Here is a 20,295-nt window from a genome sequence, read left to right as displayed (position 1 = left end):
AAAAACGCTGTGCAGATCAAACTGTACGCAATCTCCTTTGGTATCTTCTTTATCTATTTTTCTGGAGCTAAGAAACCGAACAATGTGAAATCGTCTTCCCCGAATCGGCGAATGCAGAGGTGAGAACTGAAAATTGAATCTATACCACAATCCTTCACGCGACCTGACCTGATCTTGACCCCTGACCTGGTCTACATACCACACAAGACACAAACCAGTCACCTGCTTTTTCCCCCTCAAAACCCCCCACCACCCGTTTTCTTTGGATACACACTTTAACTACACACATGCCGACAAAATATTGATCATTACTTCAATAGTTTGAAGATGGTGCTTGAAAAATAACCAGGTAAAATGAGTATTTCGGTGTTATGTCAAATGTTAAAGTTTCTACCACAGACATACATACATACATAAATACATACATACATACGCACGCACGCAACGCACGCACGCACAGACAGACAAAAATGACGATCGCATAGGCTACACTTACGTGAGCCAAAAAGGGAAAAGAATCAGAAAATAACCAGCAAACAACAAATAGGTAGGCACAGAGGCGTGCACATTGACGGACGGACGCAGGCAGAAGGAAGGACAGACAGATTCAATCAATCAATCAATCAATCAATCAATCAATCAATATGAGGCTTATATCGCGCGTATTCCGTGGGTACAATTCTAAGCGCAGGGATTTTTATTTATTTATTTTTTAAATTATTTTTTATGCAATTTATATCGCGCACATATTCAAGGCGCAGGGATTTATTTATGCCGTGTGAGATGGAATGTTTTTACACAATACATCACGCATTCACATCGGCCAGCAGATCGCAGCCATTTCGGCGCATATCCTACTTTTCACGGCCTATTATTCAGATTCAAAACTATCCTCATACCCGTAGGTCTGGAGAAAATGTGGGGATGCCAGACGCGGATGATTTTGTCCACTCCTCCCGTGGCTATGATATTTGCACGTGCACAGTAGTCAAAACAGTTGACACCTTTGGGTATGGACACCCCTCGCACCTCTCTATGGAAGAAGAAATTGAAAACAAAATACTCATTTATTGAGTGTATAAAGATGACATTTTACATGCAAAATTCAAACACGCTTCCTTAATGCAGACAGACAGAGAGACACACAGACAGAGAGAGAGATGGACAGACAGGCAGCCAGACAGACAGAGAGACACACAGACAGAGAGAGAGATGGACAGACAGGCAGCCAGACAGACAGAGAGACACACAGACAGAGAGAGAGATGGACAGACAGGCAGCCAGACAGACAGAGAGGACACACAGACAGAGAGAGAGATGGACAGACAGGCAGCCAGACAGACAGAGAGACACACAGACAGAGAGAGAGATGGACAGACAGGCAGCCAGACAGACAGAGAGACACACAGACAGAGAGAGAGATGGACAGACAGGCAGAGAGACAGACAGGACACCTTTCTCTTCCTCTTTCATATCCCCTACCCCATTGGACTCCTACCTAAACTCAACATCTTTCGTACTTTCTGTGTAAGAAATAATGTTTTATGATTTGTCTTCATAAATAGTCACCATGCAGTGTTTTTAAAGAAAAGAAGTTCATCAGAGAATACCCACTCGGCACAGAAAGCATCCAGGCGTGTTGTCTTTTGGCATAATTATGGTCAAATGGGGGAATAATCTCACCCAACGCTTATTCAAATCTTTGATTATGGGTCAAATTGTTACATGGGAGGGATTGTGCCCTTTCACTCACGAAAATAAGATGATACCCCCCCCCCCCCCCCCAAACAAAACAAAAAATATATTTTGTTTAAAAAAAACACACACACACACACACACCACAACACACAAACAAACAAACAAACAAATAAACAAAACATAAAAAAACAATTAAAGCTATATTAAAAAAACAACCACAGACCCGTTGTCATGAAGCCTCTCTGGTTCCTCAAGTACAAAGGACTGCTGACTGCTCGGGGAACAGGACGCAAAACAACGCAGATCCGGGAAGTACTTCACCTGTGTAAACAGAAGGGAACATGCCATTTTACAAGGCATGTCGAGAAATAAATCTAGAGTGTTTAACGTGCCCAACGGTCCTGCTGTGTTCATTCAGAGGAGTCTTGATGGACAAGACGACTCTAAGCGTAAAGAGTTGACTTTCTCTTTTTCCCTGCATAGAGTTTAGCACCTTGCGAGATTATTGATACACAGCAGAGATAAGCTCTCGTCACTAAGCTTCGAGAGACAAACAAACACACAAAGCAACAATCTGGGTTATTTTTGGCAACCACAAAAATGCCAATATCTGGAACAACCAAAAAGTTCTCTCCATTCATTCTTCTCTCCGAGAAATACACAGCGGAGATAAGCTCTCGCCACCAAGCTTCATGAGACAAACAAACACACAAAGCAACAATCTGGGTTATTTTTTTAGCAACCAGAAACAAATGTCAATATGTGACCCTCCACCACGGAATGAGTCGCATGTCATCTTTTCATGATTTTCATAGTTTTACATTTTCCTAAAGATTTTTTTATGCTCTATCCAGTGGTGAATACCGTTTTAGAAAAGAGCGAAAACTTTTTGAGTTATAAGCCTGTGACTAAGGTGACCCTCACACTGTTACCAGACACCCCCCGGACTTAAATTAGCCTAGCGCAAAGCCGAGCGAGGTGACATGCGACTCATTCCGTGGTGGAGGGTCACATATCATAAACAACGCAAAAGTCCTCTCCATTCATAATTCTCTCCGCACGCACGCACACACAATCACACACAATCACACACACAATCACACACAATCACACACAATCACACACATCGAAGGTAAAAATACACATACCTTTAAGACCCAGTCCCCATGTATTTTTCGTCTAACGATTGGGCTGTAGACAGAGAGAACAACATAATTGATAGTAATACGTATTAACGGCTGCTTCATTTCTGGAACTACTTCCATGGTTCGTACATCCTACTTTCTTTCTCTCTTTCCTTCCGGGGGATAAAAACACACTTGCAAATTGCTTTTTTCAAGCAAGAACATCATGCGAGTGCATGCTGCCTTCGTGTGATGCGCGGAAACTCTTATGAACATCGGTAACGTTAACACAAGCAGGCTGCATGCTAGCTGCATCCGAAGACGCCCCGACATAGACACAAAAGAAATAAAACAAATTCCCCCTTGGTTAAGCTTGGGGACTCTATAACGACGTTCTTGTGGTCCCTCTTCTCAATTGCTGCCAGCTGAGGTCCTTGACTTGGTTGCCAAGCACGTTGACGTAGCTCTGGTCAATACCTCAACCGGCCGCCACCCTCCCCCCTCCCCCCCTCAACGCCACAAAGCACCATCCGTCCATTAACTTGGCGCTGATAGTCTTGTCTTCTTAAAACATACCCTTTACATGCAACACCCCCCCCCCCCCCCCACCACACACACACACGCCCCCCCCCCAAAAAAAAAACAAAAACCCAACCATTCACACACTTTGAGAGCTTGGAGGGCTCAATTAGGACGTTCTGGGAGTTCTCCTTCTCGCCCTTGACATTGTTCATGTTAAGGTCCATGGCGCTGGTACAGAACGTCGAAGTAGACCTTGTCTTCTACAAACACTCTCCTAACAAGGCCTCCCCACCCCAACCCCTCCTCCTAAATTAAAAAAACAAAACAAAGCCACTGACTTTGAGAGCTTGGAGGGCTCAATGGTGACGTTCTGGGAGTTCCTCTTCTCGCCTTTGGAGTTCTTCATGTTGAGGTCCTTGGCGCTGATGGCCAGCACGTTGACGTAGCCCTGGTCGTCCCCGAAGAGCACGACGTCCTCGTGACTGCCTTGCGGGCTGGGGACGTAGGTCATGCACTGCGGGGAGTGCTCGATGGGCTTGATGATGAAGATGTGCTGCAACACCATCGTTTGGATCAACAATTGGTTGCAACATCATTGTTTGGATCAACAATTGGTTGCAACATCATCGTTTGGATCAACAATTAGTTGCAACATCATCGTTTGGATCAACAATTGGTTGCAACATCATCGTTTGGATCAACAATTAGTTGCAACATCGTTTGGATCAACAATTAGTTGCAACATCATCGTTTGGATCAACAATTGGTTGCAACATCATCGTTTGGATCAACAATTAGTTGCAACATCATCGTTTGGATCAACAATTAGTTGCAACATCATCGTTTGGATCAACAATTGGTTGCAACATCATCGTTTGGATCAACAATTAGTTGCAACATCATCGTTTGGATCAACAATTAGTTGCAACATCATCGTTTGGATCAACAATTGGTTGCAACATCATCGTTTGGGTCAACAATTGGTTGCAACATCATTGTTTGGATCAACAATTGGTTGCAAAATCATCGTTTGGATCAACAATTGGTTGCAACATCATCGTTTGGATCAACAATTGGTTGCAACATCATCGTTTGGATCAACAATTGGTTGCAACATCATCGTTTGGATCAACACTTTTTTTTTCTTTAAAACCTTTTTTTTTCTTTTTACTTGTGGGAAGACGGCTATGGTGTGCCCTAAAGAATTTTTGTTTTGTTTTAAATAGTTTTTGCCAAGCACATATATGTGGTTCTTTTAATCACACAAAATAAATATATGTGTACATACATTACATACACTATATTTACATGAAGTATACATCAACATTTCAACATAAAGCAAGGTTGAGTGTGGTTTGTGTTGTTGTTTTGTTGTGTGTTGCAATACACCTTTAAACAGAACATATATAAGGCTAGCACGAGATAACAAATGTTCATGTGTAACAGCTTACTTGTGATTTGCCTTTGGCTCTGTTGTCCCATATGGCTATGCTGCGTTCTGTACAGCAGGCCACCCGTCTTATTCCGGGTAGATAGTCGCACCCCGTCACCCACGCAGGCTCCTGATAGCACCAGAAATTACCATTGTATTTACAAGAACTGCCAGAAAACGTCTGTATAATATAAGATGTTTGATGGGTTGTTGACAGACCAGCTTTGTTGTTGGTCCGAGGGGGAGCATATCGTCTTTTGTTTCATATTTATTGACCAAGGCCGAAGGCCGCGGTCAATAAATATGAAACAAAAGTCGATATGCCCCCCGAGGACCGACAAAAAAGCTGGTCTGTCAACAAACCACCAAACATCGTTTTTGTCATCATTTTGGTAGTGAGAAAATAAGTGCACAATCAACCCAGGGAGCCATACTTTGAAACACGGGTTCCGTTCTGATAACCACACGAGTCCCGGTTTGATAACCACTGGCAATCAAAGCTGGCGTGTGAAAGCAAATTTCTGTGTTTTTGAGCTCATTAAATGTTGGGATGAATATGTCAGGTTTGAGGATGCACAGTTCTGTAGGTTCATCTCGGTATTCCACCCCCTCGGCTTTCTGTTGTAAATATTAAGCTGAGTGATCGAATGTGGAAGCTACGTTTGGTCAAAGGTCACAGAAGATTTGAGTCGTGCGGCGAAGGAAATAATCGCGATCTTGTTTTCGACTCAGTACCTCTTTGTTTTTCATTAGACCTGTCATTCTGCTTGTTCGGCTTTGTTAGATGTTTGCATATCTTGTTGCTATGTTCTTTGCTTTTATTATTGTTTCTTATTTGTGCTTCGTTTATCGATACAACGTCTTGTGCACGGGTCAAAATGTGTGTGTCAGGGGTCGTTTTATTTGAACTTGACGTTCGTGTTTCTCCGAACGTCCGTGTATCGAAACACAGATACACGCACTCCATGACTCTGTAATAAGACAAAACATATCGCTGGGTTTCCTTTGTTTTATACGAATGTATGACCTTTCATAAAGTAGTTTTGTTTTTTGTTTACTTTTGCCAGTTTGCCAGTTCGTTTTTGGAACTTTGCAAAGCAGTGTCACGATCGGGTGACAGAGACCAAGAAAGTGTCACTCAGTGGAGTGCCTGTTCTTGGTCGATTATGATAGAAAGCGCCTGTACGTGATATTGGGCTACAGCAGAGTTTGCTGACAGTGCTCAATGAACACGGAGGGTTTGCTGCGCACGAGTTTTACAGTGGAGGTTTCTGCTGTCATAGGGCTGACGGTTTTTCGCTGACAGCGCACACGGGATTTTCAGGGATTGAGTTTCTCGTGTCTTTTTTCTGCTTGGGAGGCAGAATTGTGTATAGCTGGACTGGTTTTGTGACAAGGTCAGTCACGTGTTATTGGCTAGGTTGTCTGAGAGAGACACAAGCACGGGGCACTTGACACCCAGCGGCAGAAGGGGAAGGATCTAATACACAGTTTCTAGAGTATGATGGTTTTTCACCGAATATTGTATTCGGCACTCTAGGGGAGCTTCCACTAGTTTTTCCTGTCTCACTGCCAGTACTTTGCTGAGGACAAGTCGTCAACTTTCCTTCGTCGGCGATGGCTTTCGCATAAGGATTCGACAAGGGGTTCTGGAGGTTTTTGGTCACTGTTGACGAACAGAGGCTGTTCCAGGGAGGAAGCGGACTTTGCTTCCATTGAGAGTACAATCATAGGCTTTTGAGGTAATAAATCATTATTTAACGCTGTTGATGAGTCTGTGTTGTGGAATGAAATACTCTCTGTTGTTCTTTCCAGGTTAGCGCATAATTTACTCTCTGTGACGCTAAAATACTAATCTGTATATGGTTTTTGCAGATAGGGAGAGAAGGACGGAAAATGGCTGTTTTGTTGTTGTAAAAAGTCCGTTTTGTGCAGGCCCACGTGCTCGATGAGGTATTTAAAGATGACATGTTTTAAGGTGGTGGGTGAGGGGTAGCTGACATGTTTAGTGCACCGATGCTTTCTGTTTGCAGCCTCCGTTCGTTTCGCTTCGCTTCGTTACGTGTTCCTGTAACGTCTGCACGGCTGACTTTGGCGGGACCTGTTGAAGCTACGCTAACCAGGAGACCGGCTAACCAGCGGACCGGCTAACCAGCGAACCGGCTAACCAGCGGACACGCTAACCAGCGAACCGGCTAACCAGCATACCGGCTAAGCAGCAGCAGCAGAGATAAAGCTAAGTGCACCATGTCGTACGCACCCCGTTGACCACCGTTGTCTTTTCGTATCTATGATTTCATTGGAGTAGTGACAACGTGGGGTGTGACACCTGCACGAACTAGAGCTTTTCGAACAGAACATTCGCATTTAACTATATTTACACGGGTTCAGCGTGTTACTATAATTTTCTATATACTACTGGCATTTTGTCAGTGAACACTGGTTTTTTACGTGTTGAGAACGTAAAAGGAACATATTTTGAGTGAAGGCTCGAGGGAGGTGGAGAGTTTATACATAAACAGGCGTCTGAAACTTATACTTTTGTTGACTCTATTTAATTGTATGCCTGCGAGAGTGGATCGTGGTGTGGTTAGTTAATTAGTAGTAATTAACCGGTTCATAATCACCTTAAGTGATATATTGAAACGTGACACATGGGGGCCAAGCCGGGATTTACTCAGTTAATTTCCAACTGATAAAGACCCACCAATTAAGGATAACTAAGAGCAGATAATCTCGTCAGTGCTCGACTTATTTTCTGCTTGGTGCTACCCTTTTTTGTATAGTTTTGATCATATACCACACCTTAAGCGATTCACATCTTGCAGGAAATGTAAATTGTAATTTGTGAGTTATTGTATGCGCTAACTGTGATTACCTCCCTTTCCTTTGTTTGTGAATCTTTGTTGTTGTACGTTCAGAGTTTTCCGTTGCAGAGAGCTGAGCGGGGTTAGCGGATTTGTTATTCGTTTTACTCAGTTTTCTCTACATTGTTGTTTCGCATTCTGTAACAGGTTACATTTCTACCGTCTTGTTTTACTTGGATTTTTCTCCATATTTTGACTTTGTTGGAATTTTGGGGGGGAAGGGTCCGAGGACTTCTGTCCTAACCAAGGCTGTGGGAGACACTCTGTTTCACCGCAAAAAGCAGCCGATAAAGTAGGCCACGGCTGTGGGAAACACTTTGTTTCACCGCAAAAAGCAGCCATAAAGTAGGCTACGCGATTTGTTCTACACCGTTTGGATTTTTCTTCTGCATTTTCTGGTTACTGGATTTTTGTATCCATCGCTTTCATCACCGCGTGTTCTAGCTATAGCTGCGTTAGACTTACTTTTGTGATAAAGCTTTGCTAAAACTAACCATGGCTACAGGGGGATCTCCTACGAGGAGAATAACTTTCGAGACTCCTGGTAGCGAGGAACAGACAGAGCGAGACGCACGCGTTAGAGCGCGTAGTTTGCTTAAGCGCAAGGAGTTAGAACGTAAGGAAGACATAGAGCGACAGACGAGAAAAGAAGAGCTTGACAGACAAGAACGACAGGCCGAACGTGACAGACAGGACAAGAAGGACGAACGTGACAGACAAGACAAGAAAGACGAGCTTGACAGACAAGAACGACAGGCCGAACGGGACAGACAAGAAAAGAAAGACGAACTTGACAGACAGGAAAAGAAAGACGAACGTGACAGACTAGACCGGAAGGAACAGGCGGATCGCGATCACCAGCTAGAGCTAGCTAGGCTACAGGCCGAGAAGGGTACGCTTACTCAGGCTAGCGCGCCGACGTTTGTTGCCGACCGTACGAGACTGCCGACGTTCGACGATGACAAGGACGAGCTCGACGACTTTTTACGCCGGTTTGAGCGCATTGCATCTGACCAGAAGTGGGAAGAGGCCACGTGGGCTAGCCGCCTTAGCACCTGCTTAAAAGGACGCGCATTGCAGCTCTACAACGCTTTGGATGACGACGAGGCGAGAGACTATCAGGCACTAAAGAAGGCGTTACTCCAGCGCTTCAACCTGACTGCTGAAGCCTACAGACGACGTCTGCGTAACAGCAAGAGACTGAGCGGCGAGCTGAGCCATCAGTTTGTGGCACGCCTTAATCTCTACCTGCGGCGCTGGGTGGAGATGGCCGAAAAGGACTGGACCGTCAACGACCTTGCCGACCTCATTGTCATGGAACAACTGATGTCCAGCCTGCGACCTGAGGTGGTGACCTTCGTGCAGGAGCACCAGCCTAAGACTACTCAGGAGGCAGCCGACTGGATCAGAGTACACGAGGACGCCCAGGCGATCTCTGGCAAATCTTCAGGCTCACGGCCGGGAAAATCGGGAAATTCAGGTTCTTCAGGACCCAAGGACGGGAAGGACGATCAGGGACACAAAGGATCAAGTTCCAGAACTGACATCCAGTGTTATTACTGCAACAAGCGGGGCCACGTGAAGAAGGACTGCCACAGGAGACAGGCTGACCAGAAGGGCGTACACTTTGTTGGCGGTGAGGAGCTAAGGGACGTCACGAGCTCATGCACAATTCCACAACTCTGCGTTCCGTGCTCCAGGAAACATTTCCAGCCCCACTGCAACGTCTACGTTAACGGAGTGAAGGGCGAAGGTCTGCGGGACACAGGGGCAGACATGATAGTGGTTCGGGCGAGTCTAGTTCCAGCTATGGCCTACACAGGAGACAGCATCAGGGTGAGAATGGCCGAGGCATCTCACGCTTACGACTTGAACACGGCAGTGATCAAGGTCGTAACACCGTTGTTCACGGGGACCATTGTGGCCGTCGTCATGGACGATCCTCCATGCGACCTGCTCATTGGAAACCGGGTTCAGTTTGTGGACGGCGTCACCAGGGAGGTTCCCGTTTATCGGTCTCCCGACGTCATTTCAGTGCTCACGCGGGCACAGGCGGAGCGAGAGGACAAACCTCTCAAACCCCTACCTGCTGCACGAGCTGCCCTGGGGAACGTGACCCCCGCGCTTCTCGCGAAGGCTCAGGCATCTGATCCGACATTAGCGACTCCTCGGGAGCACGCGAAGTCGGGGAAGGTGAAGCTGAGCGGGAAGCATGGGAGGTCAAAGTTCCTCAGGGACAAGAAGTTGCTCTACCGGGAGTTCAGCAACCAAGAAGGTACATTCAAACAGGTTGTCGTGCCTCGCGAGTTTCGCGAGGGTGTCATGGCAACGGCACACGACTCGATTCTGGGAGGTCATCTTGGCACCAAGAAGACCACGGATCGTGTCTGGCGCCACTTTTACTGGCCAGGCATCTGCACGGATGTCCGACGTTTCTGCGCGTCCTGCGATAAGTGCCAGAAGGTGGTGGCCAAAGGAAGGGTGAGGAAGGTCCCCTTGGAGAAGATGCCGCTCATCGACGAACCCTTTCGTCGGGTGGCAGTGGACATCATCGGGCCCATCTTGCCTGCGTCTGAGGACGGAAACAGATACATTTTGACCATGGTGGACTACGCTACTCGATACCCAGAGGCGATCCCTCTGAAATCGATTGAAGCCACGCGAGTAGCTGAGGCTCTGGTTACTATGTGGTCCCGGCTGGGAATTCCATCAGAGGTACTCACCGACAGAGGCACGCAGTTCACGGGAGGAGTGATGGCGGAGGCAGCACGACTGCTATCACTGGAGCAGCACTTCACCACTCCTTACCATGCTCAGTGCAACGGACTGGTGGAAAGGTTCAATGGCACCTTGAAGACCATGCTGAGGAAACTAGCTCAGGAGAAACCACGCACGTGGGACAGGTACATCCCAGCATTGCTTTTTGCATACCGCGAGGTTCCTCAGGAGAGCTTGGGTTTTTCCCCATTTGAGTTGTTGTACGGCAGACAGGTACGCGGTCCCATGGCTATCCTGCGTCAAGCCTGGACGGACGAAGAAGCTGACGAGGAGGTGCAGACGACAGCGACCTACATCGTAGAACTCAGGAACAGGATTGAAGAGACCTGCAAACTGGCTCAAGAGAACCTGGGAAGAGCAGCACAGCGTTACGCGCGAGGATTCGACCGCAAGGCACGGCCGCGCAGCTTCAAGATTGGAGAACGGGTGTTGCTACTTCTACCTGTCAAACACAACAAGCTACAACTGCAGTGGCAAGGACCTTTTGAGGTGACAGCGAGGGTGGGCCAGAACGACTACAGGATCATGATGAACGGGAAAGCACGCCTGTACCACGCCAACCTGCTGCGCGCCTACATAGAGAGGACTGCCTACGGGGAAAAGGACAAAGTGACAGAAGCAGTTGCTGTCGTGATGGACGAGACAACGGAAGAACAGGGAGGAGGACGTGTACCAGTTTGTCCGTTGGAGGCTAGTGAGGATCACACGGACGTGCACATCTCACCTGATCTTGAGGACGACCTTTCTGTCTGGAAACAGACCATCAACCCCTGCAATATCTTCAGGTTGCAAGGTTGGCAAACGCCAGACTTATGCGCTGGGCGTTCATTCTCCAACCGTACCAATTCACGGTACGCGTCATTCCGGGCGCCAACAATGTTGGAGCTGACTTTCTCTCTCGGGCTGTAGAGGAGAACATGACTGTGAGCGAAACCGAGGTTTCGTCTTGAAGAGGGGAGGTGTGTCACGATCGGGTGACAGAGACCAAGAAAGTGTCACTCAGTGGAGTGCCTGTTCTTGGTCGATTATGATAGAAAGCGCCTGTACGTGATATTGGGCTACAGCAGAGTTTGCTGACAGTGCTCAATGAACACGGAGGGTTTGCTGCGCACGAGTTTTACAGTGGAGGTTTCTGCTGTCATAGGGCTGACGGTTTTTCGCTGACAGCGCACACGGGATTTTCAGGGATTGAGTTTCTCGTGTCTTTTTTCTGCTTGGGAGGCAGAATTGTGTATAGCTGGACTGGTTTTGTGACAAGGTCAGTCACGTGTTATTGGCTAGGTTGTCTGAGAGAGACACAAGCACGGGGCACTTGACACCCAGCGGCAGAAGGGGAAGGATCTAATACACAGTTTCTAGAGTATGATGGTTTTTCACCGAATATTGTATTCGGCACTCTAGGGGAGCTTCCACTAGTTTTTCCTGTCTCACTGCCAGTACTTTGCTGAGGACAAGTCGTCAACTTTCCTTCGTCGGCGATGGCTTTCGCATAAGGATTCGACAAGGGGTTCTGGAGGTTTTTGGTCACTGTTGACGAACAGAGGCTGTTCCAGGGAGGAAGCGGACTTTGCTTCCATTGAGAGTACAATCATAGGCTTTTGAGGTAATAAATCATTATTTAACGCTGTTGATGAGTCTGTGTTGTGGAATGAAATACTCTCTGTTGTTCTTTCCAGGTTAGCGCATAATTTACTCTCTGTGACGCTAAAATACTAATCTGTATATGGTTTTTGCAGATAGGGAGAGAAGGACGGAAAATGGCTGTTTTGTTGTTGTAAAAAGTCCGTTTTGTGCAGGCCCACGTGCTCGATGAGGTATTTAAAGATGACATGTTTTAAGGTGGTGGGTGAGGGGTAGCTGACATGTTTAGTGCACCGATGCTTTCTGTTTGCAGCCTCCGTTCGTTTCGCTTCGCTTCGTTACGTGTTCCTGTAACGTCTGCACGGCTGACTTTGGCGGGACCTGTTGAAGCTACGCTAACCAGGAGACCGGCTAACCAGCGGACCGGCTAACCAGCGAACCGGCTAACCAGCGGACACGCTAACCAGCGAACCGGCTAACCAGCATACCGGCTAAGCAGCAGCAGCAGAGATAAAGCTAAGTGCACCATGTCGTACGCACCCCGTTGACCACCGTTGTCTTTTCGTATCTGTGATTTCATTGGAGTAGTGACAACGTGGGGTGGTGACACCTGCACGAACTAGAGCTTTTCGAACAGAACATTCGCATTTAACTATATTTACACGGGTTCAGCGTGTTACTATAATTTTCTATATACTACTGGCATTTTGTCAGTGAACACTGGTTTTTTACGTGTTGAGAACGTAAAAGGAACATATTTTGAGTGAAGGCTCGAGGGAGGTGGAGAGTTTATACATAAACAGGCGTCTGAAACTTATACTTTTGTTGACTCTATTTAATTGTATGACTGCGAGAGTGGATCGTGGTGTGGTTAGTTAATTAGTAGTAATTAACCGGTTCATAATCACCTTAAGTGATATATTGAAACGTGACAAGCAGTGTCGTGTCGTCTGTTTAGGTCTGGGGAAACACCAATGAAAAGAGCCGAAGAATCCCCGAGCGTTTCTATTGGGTTTGCTTTTGATTAGCCATGTATAACCTGCTTCCTTCAACTATGGTAACCGGGGATTTATTGCCTGGGGAACATGAGATTTATTTCCCAGGTGCTTGTGAATGAAAACTCGTGAAAATGATGACAACACTGGATGTCTGTGCAGTGGACTATGTTACTCAAAGAAGACAAACATGAACTCTGTTAATTATTCATATCTAATACTTTTAATGTATCTCAATGTTTCATGTTGTTATATATATATACACACCATACATTATTTTCTCTGTTGAGATAATAAAGTCTTTTATGTCTACGCATTATGATAGACAGGGTGAGAGAGAGTGAGAGAGAGAGAGAGAGAGAGAGAGAGAGAGAGAGAGAGAGAGAGAGAGAGAGAGAGAGAGAGAGAGAGAGAGAGAGATGCAGACAGAGAGCCAGAGACAGACAGACAGACTGACAAACACACAAACAGATAGACAGCGAGAGGTATTTTCTTGTGGCCATAAAGAAGAAAAACACTTGTGAAGTCATAGTATCGCTGATAAACTATCCACATGACACATGGTTAGATTTCTTCTTCTTCTGGTTTTTATTTTATTGATATATTATGTGTTTTAAAATAATTGTGTTTACTTACGTTTATGTCCACACATGTCTGGAGTCTCAACTGAAACGAGACAGAAACAACAAAATATTGGTGTGTTAGTAAACAAGACATGAGGCAGAATAAACAGTACTTACATTGATACAGCAATATGCAATCATTCCAGGGTTATTCATTCAATCATTCATTCATAACAAAATAATTAAAAATAACAATGCTAAAGCAATAAGAAGAAGAATAACAGTGACAAACTCGTTATTGTCTTTTAAAATTAATTAAAATCTTCGACAGGTCTTTCTTTGCTGACTAATTTTCTTTGCTTTCTTTCTTTAGTCTGTAAGTCTAAGCCAAGTCCATATGTGGTTTGAAAAACAAACAAAAACAGGCATATTCCGTTCTTTTTAAACCGCGCTGCTTCGAACACAAGAAACGACTCATCGAGCAACATAAACCGTGAAACATTTTATCAGCACACCGCCCATGGAGCAACGCCTGTGTTCGACGCGCGGTGAACTCACGATTCGTCACAATACCCACTGCCAGTCGATCTAAGAGGATTTACCGGGATCACAGGCACCTAACATTAGCAGTGCTTTATAACTCGTTCCGTAAGTCGTCGATTCAAAGGTAGATTCCAAAGTTTAGACAAACAGTATGTACAAGCTAACGAAGGTTAACGTGTATAAGGAAAGCATTTTCGCCTTATAACAGTAGGAAGGTTGCTGGGTGTTGTTTATGTATCCCAATAAAACTACATGAAAAGTTTGCATCCTCCATTAACTTATATAATATTGCAGTGAATTAACGACGAAAATAGCTCTCTTTGGCTTGAATATTACAGATTTGAGAACATTATGTCTCATTACGTATCAAAACGTAATTTGTCACATCCCAGCCATTTGTTTAATGTGCCGTCCATTTAAATACCAAACATAGATTATTGACTATGGTCTAGGGCCTGTATCGGATGTGATCGATATAAAGCAAATGAACAGAAGCATTTTCTCACGAGCAGATTTATCAATCGACCCTCGACGCTGGTGTATCATGCTTGTTAATCGGTACGCACAGTTTTTGTTTTAGAGAGAGAGAGAGAGAGAGAGAGAGAGAGAGAGAGAGAGAGAGAGAGAGAGAGAGAGAGAGAGAGAGAGAGAGAGAGAGAGAGAGAGAGAGAGAGAGCTGAGAGAGAGAGAGAGAGAGAATTGAATTGAATTGAACTTTATTTAACAAGGATTAAGATTTAAGGCTACGCCTTTTCTTACAATCTGTCCTTGGGACGCACAGACACACAATGATAAAATTGAAAAATTAAAAATTAAAAAGTTAAAAAGTCAGAAAACTTCAGCACGTGATGATAAAGATGGCGATGATGATGATGATGATGATGATGATGATGAAGATGAAGCATGAAGAGCATACATATGTGGTTATTCATAAAATCAAATGCATACTATGCAAGTAATTATAAGTACAAGCTGGTAGAGAGAGAGAGAGAGAGAGAGAGAGAGAGAGAGAGAGAGAGAGAGAGAGAGAGAGAGAGAGAGAGAGAGAGAGAGAGAGTGAGAGAGAGAGAAAGAGAGAGAGAAAGAGAGAGAGAGAGTGAGAGAGAGATGTTGGTTTACCGTAACCCGACCGACCCTATTTTTTCCCGCCGACGCCACGCTAACACTTTTTTTTCATTTCTCAAATAAAAAAAATAAAAAACACAACCTCTGGCACATTTTGCGAACCATACCGAGACTAAAACTTTTTTTTTTTTTTTTTAAAAGCCGACCTACCGACCCTATTTGGTTTGGTCATGTTACCCTAAACCAACATAATTATATTTTGGTTTGGCCTTAGCAATCGTGCGCACACACAAACATGAGGGAGCGCGCTATAATAACCAAAACCTGAGAAACAAAGAAACGTACGTCATCTATGTTCTGGCACCTCAGAAAATAACAAGCACAGAAATGAACAAGCAACTTTCGACCTCAGAAAAGGATGATCCCCGCAAGCCCATTATGTCCCAAACTTTCCAAGGTATTCTAACTAAACCTTAGGTCGAAGTCATGAAGCCAAGAACCAGCTTTTATCCCTGATCGGACATAATCTTTAGAGTGCTTGTTATTCGCCCTGGTGTCACGAGATTAGTTGCGCATAACTAACAACACCGACATCAACACCAACACCACCACCAACAACAACATGAACAACAATAAACGTGAAACTCTTACACCCTGACAAAATCAAGACCAATACCCCCCACATTCCTCTTACCTTGCCTTCATTTCTATTATCATCAACTGCGATAAAACCAATTACTCCCAACAATGCTGACAGCTTTTGGAACTATAGCCGCAGTTTGGTATTGTAGAATCGGTCAACAACAACAATAAACTTGAAAATATATCACGCTGACAAATACAAGACCAATACCTACCTACTTTCCTCACACCTTGCCTTTATTGCTATTACCATCAACTGCGATAAAACCAATTACTCCCAACAATGCTGACAGCTTTTGGAACTATAGCTGCAGTCTGGTATTGTAGAAACGGTCACATTGCTATCGATTGGGGAGTGAGTTATCGGCGTGGGGGACAACCCAGGCCTTGTCTCAACCCCCTGAGACTTTTCTTTATTGGATCTTTAAAGGTTGGATTGCAGTGGGGATTGTGACTATCTGTGTCAGACACAAACGCATTAACTGTGGTCTGTGCATATACGATTGTGCTTGAGAGAATCACTTTTGAAATATTGTTTTGTTAATGCATTCTCTTCAGTTAAACTGCCCGTCCGTCTGTATTCTCTTCAGTTAAACTGCCCGTCCGTCTGTATTCTCTTCAGTTAAACTGCCCGTCCGTCTGTATTCTCTTCAGGTAAACTGCCCGTCCGTCTGTATTCTCTTCAGGTAAACTGCCCGTCCGTCTGTATTCTCTTCAGTTAAACTGCCCGTCCGTCTGTATTCTCTTCAGTTAAACTGCCCGTCCGTCTGTATTCTCTTCAGTTAAACTGCCCGTCCGTCTGTATTCTCTTCAGGTAAACTGCCCGTCCGTCTGTATTCTCTTCAGTTAAACTGCCCGTCCGTCTGTATTCTCTTCAGGTAAACTGCCCGTCCGTCTGTATTCTCTTCAGTTAAACTGCCCGTCCGTCTGTATTCTCTTCAGTTAAACTGCCCGTCCGTCTGTATTCTCTTCAGTTAAACTGCCCGTCCGTCTGTATTCTCTTCAGTTAAACTGCCCGTCCGTCTGTATTCTCTTCAGTTAAACTGCCCGTCCGTCTGTATTCTCTTCAGGTAAACTGCCCGTCCGTCTGTATTCTCTTCAGGTAAACTGCCCGTCCGTCTGTATTCTCTTCAGGTAAACTGCCCGTCCGTCTGTATTCTCTTCAGTTAAACTGCCCGTCCGTCTGTATTCTCTTCAGTTAAACTGCCCGTCCGTCTGTATTCTCTTCAGTTAAACTGCCCGTCCGTCTGTATTCTCTTCAGTTAAACTGCCCGTCCGTCTGTATTCTCTTCAGTTAAACTGCCCGTCCGTCTGTATTCTCTTCAGGTAAACTGCCCGTCCGTCTGCATTCTCTTCAGTTAAACTGCCCGTCCGTCTGTATTCGTCAGCTTAATCAAGTTAATGGGCACATAGCAACCAGAGATTTGGGTGCGGACAAAAGGACAACAGGAAAAACTAACACACCGACTAACAAGCAAGCAAGCAAGACAGCAAACAAAAGAACACAAAAATTAAACCCGTATTCCTCCCCCCCCCCTCCACCATCACCCACCCCCAACCCCTGTCCCTGAAAGTGGGGGGATGGGGATCAGAAGAATACGGGTTTCACTCTTTTTGTGAGTCTCCTTGCTTGCTTACTTGTTAGTCTGTCTGTTTGTTTGTCCTGTCCGCACTCAAATCTGTGGTTGATATGGGCCAATTAAGCCGACACGTGGTGTGCAGCTTGGTCAGTAGTGGGGGCCGGTAAATACGGCTATAGCAAAACATTAAGTTCGCCCCACTGTCTCAAATGTGGCCCGGCTTAAACAGGGGATAAGACCATCCCTCAACCGGCTTGGTCACATGCCAAACATCAACACCGAGACTGCTTGCTGTGGGTAGTTGGAATTCTTTTTTTGGTATGAATTAATTTACGACACCTACGACAAAAACCACCACCACGCCAGTTTACAGAGAGCACCCAGGTTGTTCATTTTTGGTATGTGACCAAGTGGAGGGGTGGTCTTAACCCAATGTAATAGCCTGGCCAGGTCTGAGACGATGAGACCAACTTTTTCCACGAGGCGGAGTGGGCCTTTATACGACAGATGGGTCACACCGAGGGACAGGGTGTTTTGTATTGTATTCCCATGCACACACGACAGATGGGTCACACCGAGGGACAGGGTGTTTTGTATTGTATTCCCATGCACACACGACAGATGGGTCACACCGAGGGTGTTTTGTATTGTATACCCATGCACACACGACAGATGGGTCACACCGAGGGTGTTTTGTATTGTATACCCATGCACACACGCAAGATGGGTCACACCGAGGGTGTTTTGTATTGTATTCCCATGCACACACGCAAGATGGGTCACACCGAGGGTGTTTTGTATTGTATACCCATGCACACACGCAAGATGGGTCACACCGAGGGTGTTTTGTATTGTATTCCCATGCACACACGCAAGATGGGTCACACCGAGGGTGTTTTGTATTGTATTCCCATGCACACACGCAAGATGGGTCACACCGAGGGTGTTTTGTATTGTATACCCATGCACACACGCAAGATGGGTCACACCGAGGGTGTTTTGTATTGTATTCCCATGCACACACGCAAGATGGGTCACACCGAGGGTGTTTTGTATTGTATTCCCATGCACACACGCAAGATGGGTCACACCGAGGGTGTTTTGTATTGTATACCCATGCACACACGCAAGATGGGTCACACCGAGGGTGTTTTGTATTGTATTCCCATGCACACACGCAAGATGGGTCACACCGAGGGTGTTTTGTATTGTATTCCCATGCACACACGCAAGATGGGTCACACCGAGGGTGTTTTGCATTGTATTCCCATGCACACACGCAAGATGGGTCACACCGAGGGTGTTTTGTATTGTATACCCATGCACACACGCAAGATGGGTCACACCGAGGGTGTTTTGTATTGTATTCCCATGCACACACGCAAGATGGGTCACACCGAGGGTGTTTTGTATTGTATTTCCATGCACACACGCAAGATGGGTCACACCGAGGCTGTTTTGTATTATATACCCATGCACACACGCAAGATGGGTCACACCGAGGCTGTTTTGTATTATATACCCATGCACACACGCAAGATGGGTCACACCGAGGCTGTTTTGTATTATATACCCATGCACACACGCAAGATGGGTCACACCGAGGCTGTTTTGTATTATATACCCATGCACACACGCAAGATGGGTCACACCGAGGGTGTTTTGTATTATATACCCATGCACACACGCAAGATGGGTCACACCGAGGGTGCTTTGTATTATATACCCATGCACACACGCAAGATGGGTCACACCGAGGGTGTTTTGTATTATATACCCATGCACACACGCAAGATGGGTCACACCGAGGGTGTTTTGTATTATATACCCATGCACACACGCAAGATGGGTCACACCGAGGCTGTTTTGTATTGTATACCCATGCACACACGCAAGATGGGTCACACCGAGGCTGTTTTGTATTGTATACCCATGCACACACGCAAGATGGGTCACACCGAGGGTGCTTTGTATTATATACCCATGCACACACGCAAGATGGGTCACACCGAGGGTGTTTTGTATTATATACCCATGCACACACGACAGATGGGTCACACCGAGGGTGTTTTGTATTATATACCCATGCACACACGCAAGATGGGTCACACCGAGGCTGTTTTGTATTATATACCCATGCACACACGCAAGATGGGTCACACCGAGGGTGCTTTGTATTGTATTCCCATGCACACACGCAAGATGGGTCACACCGAGGGTGTTTTGTATTATATACCCATGCACACACGCAAGATGGGTCACACCGAGGGTGTTTTGTATTGTATACCCATGCACACACGCAAGCAAGCGCGGACAGAAAATTAGACAGTCAGACAGACACAGACACACGCACTCACGCACACACACACGCACGCGCGCACGCACGCACGCACGCACATACGCACACACACATCACCCCCTTTCACACACACACACACACACACACACACACACACGCACACATACACACAAACAGACACACACTGACAGACACACACACACACACCCACCCCCTTTCACACACACACACACACACACACACACACACACACACATACCTTGCTGGTCCACACGGATATGGCCCCCTTCTGTGAAGACGCAATGTAACAATCCAGGGCAGAGATGTACTTGATATGTTGCACAGAGTCTCTTCTCTTGCGGTCTCCTGAAATACACAATAAACACAGCACTTTAAATACAACTTTAAAACTTCTCTTCCGATCTCCTGAAATACACAACACAAGCAGATCTGTAGGTATAACTTTAAAACTTCTCTTCCGATCTCCTGAAATACACAACACAAGCAGATGTGTAGGTATAACTTTAAAACTATGCGAAACACAAGGATAAATCATTATCAATTGTTTTATTTTTGGTAAATTAAAGGTACGGTGCGTGTGTGTGT

General features: G+C 45.6%; 1 protein-coding gene across 1 annotated transcript in view; it reads right to left on the bottom strand.

Moving 5' to 3' along the window:
• LOC138952397 (WD repeat-containing protein 64-like) overlaps positions 1-20,055 on the bottom strand; it is a gene marked incomplete at its 5' end in the record, with an annotated part of 107,277 nt that extends 87,222 nt beyond the window's left edge. The window contains 7 exon segments of the mRNA XM_070324063.1: positions 900-1,033; positions 1,922-2,019; positions 2,847-2,889; positions 3,683-3,897; positions 4,796-4,906; positions 13,634-13,663; positions 19,949-20,055. Of these exon segments, the coding sequence (XP_070180164.1) occupies positions 900-1,033; positions 1,922-2,019; positions 2,847-2,889; positions 3,683-3,897; positions 4,796-4,906; positions 13,634-13,663; positions 19,949-20,055 (738 nt within the window).
• Positions 20,056-20,295: the final 240 nt, after the last annotated feature.

This window comes from Littorina saxatilis, linkage group LG17 (assembly GCF_037325665.1).
Source record: "Littorina saxatilis isolate snail1 linkage group LG17, US_GU_Lsax_2.0, whole genome shotgun sequence".
Taxonomy (NCBI): Eukaryota; Metazoa; Mollusca; class Gastropoda; order Littorinimorpha; family Littorinidae; genus Littorina; species Littorina saxatilis.
This window is presented reverse-complemented; position numbering and strand designations above follow the sequence as displayed.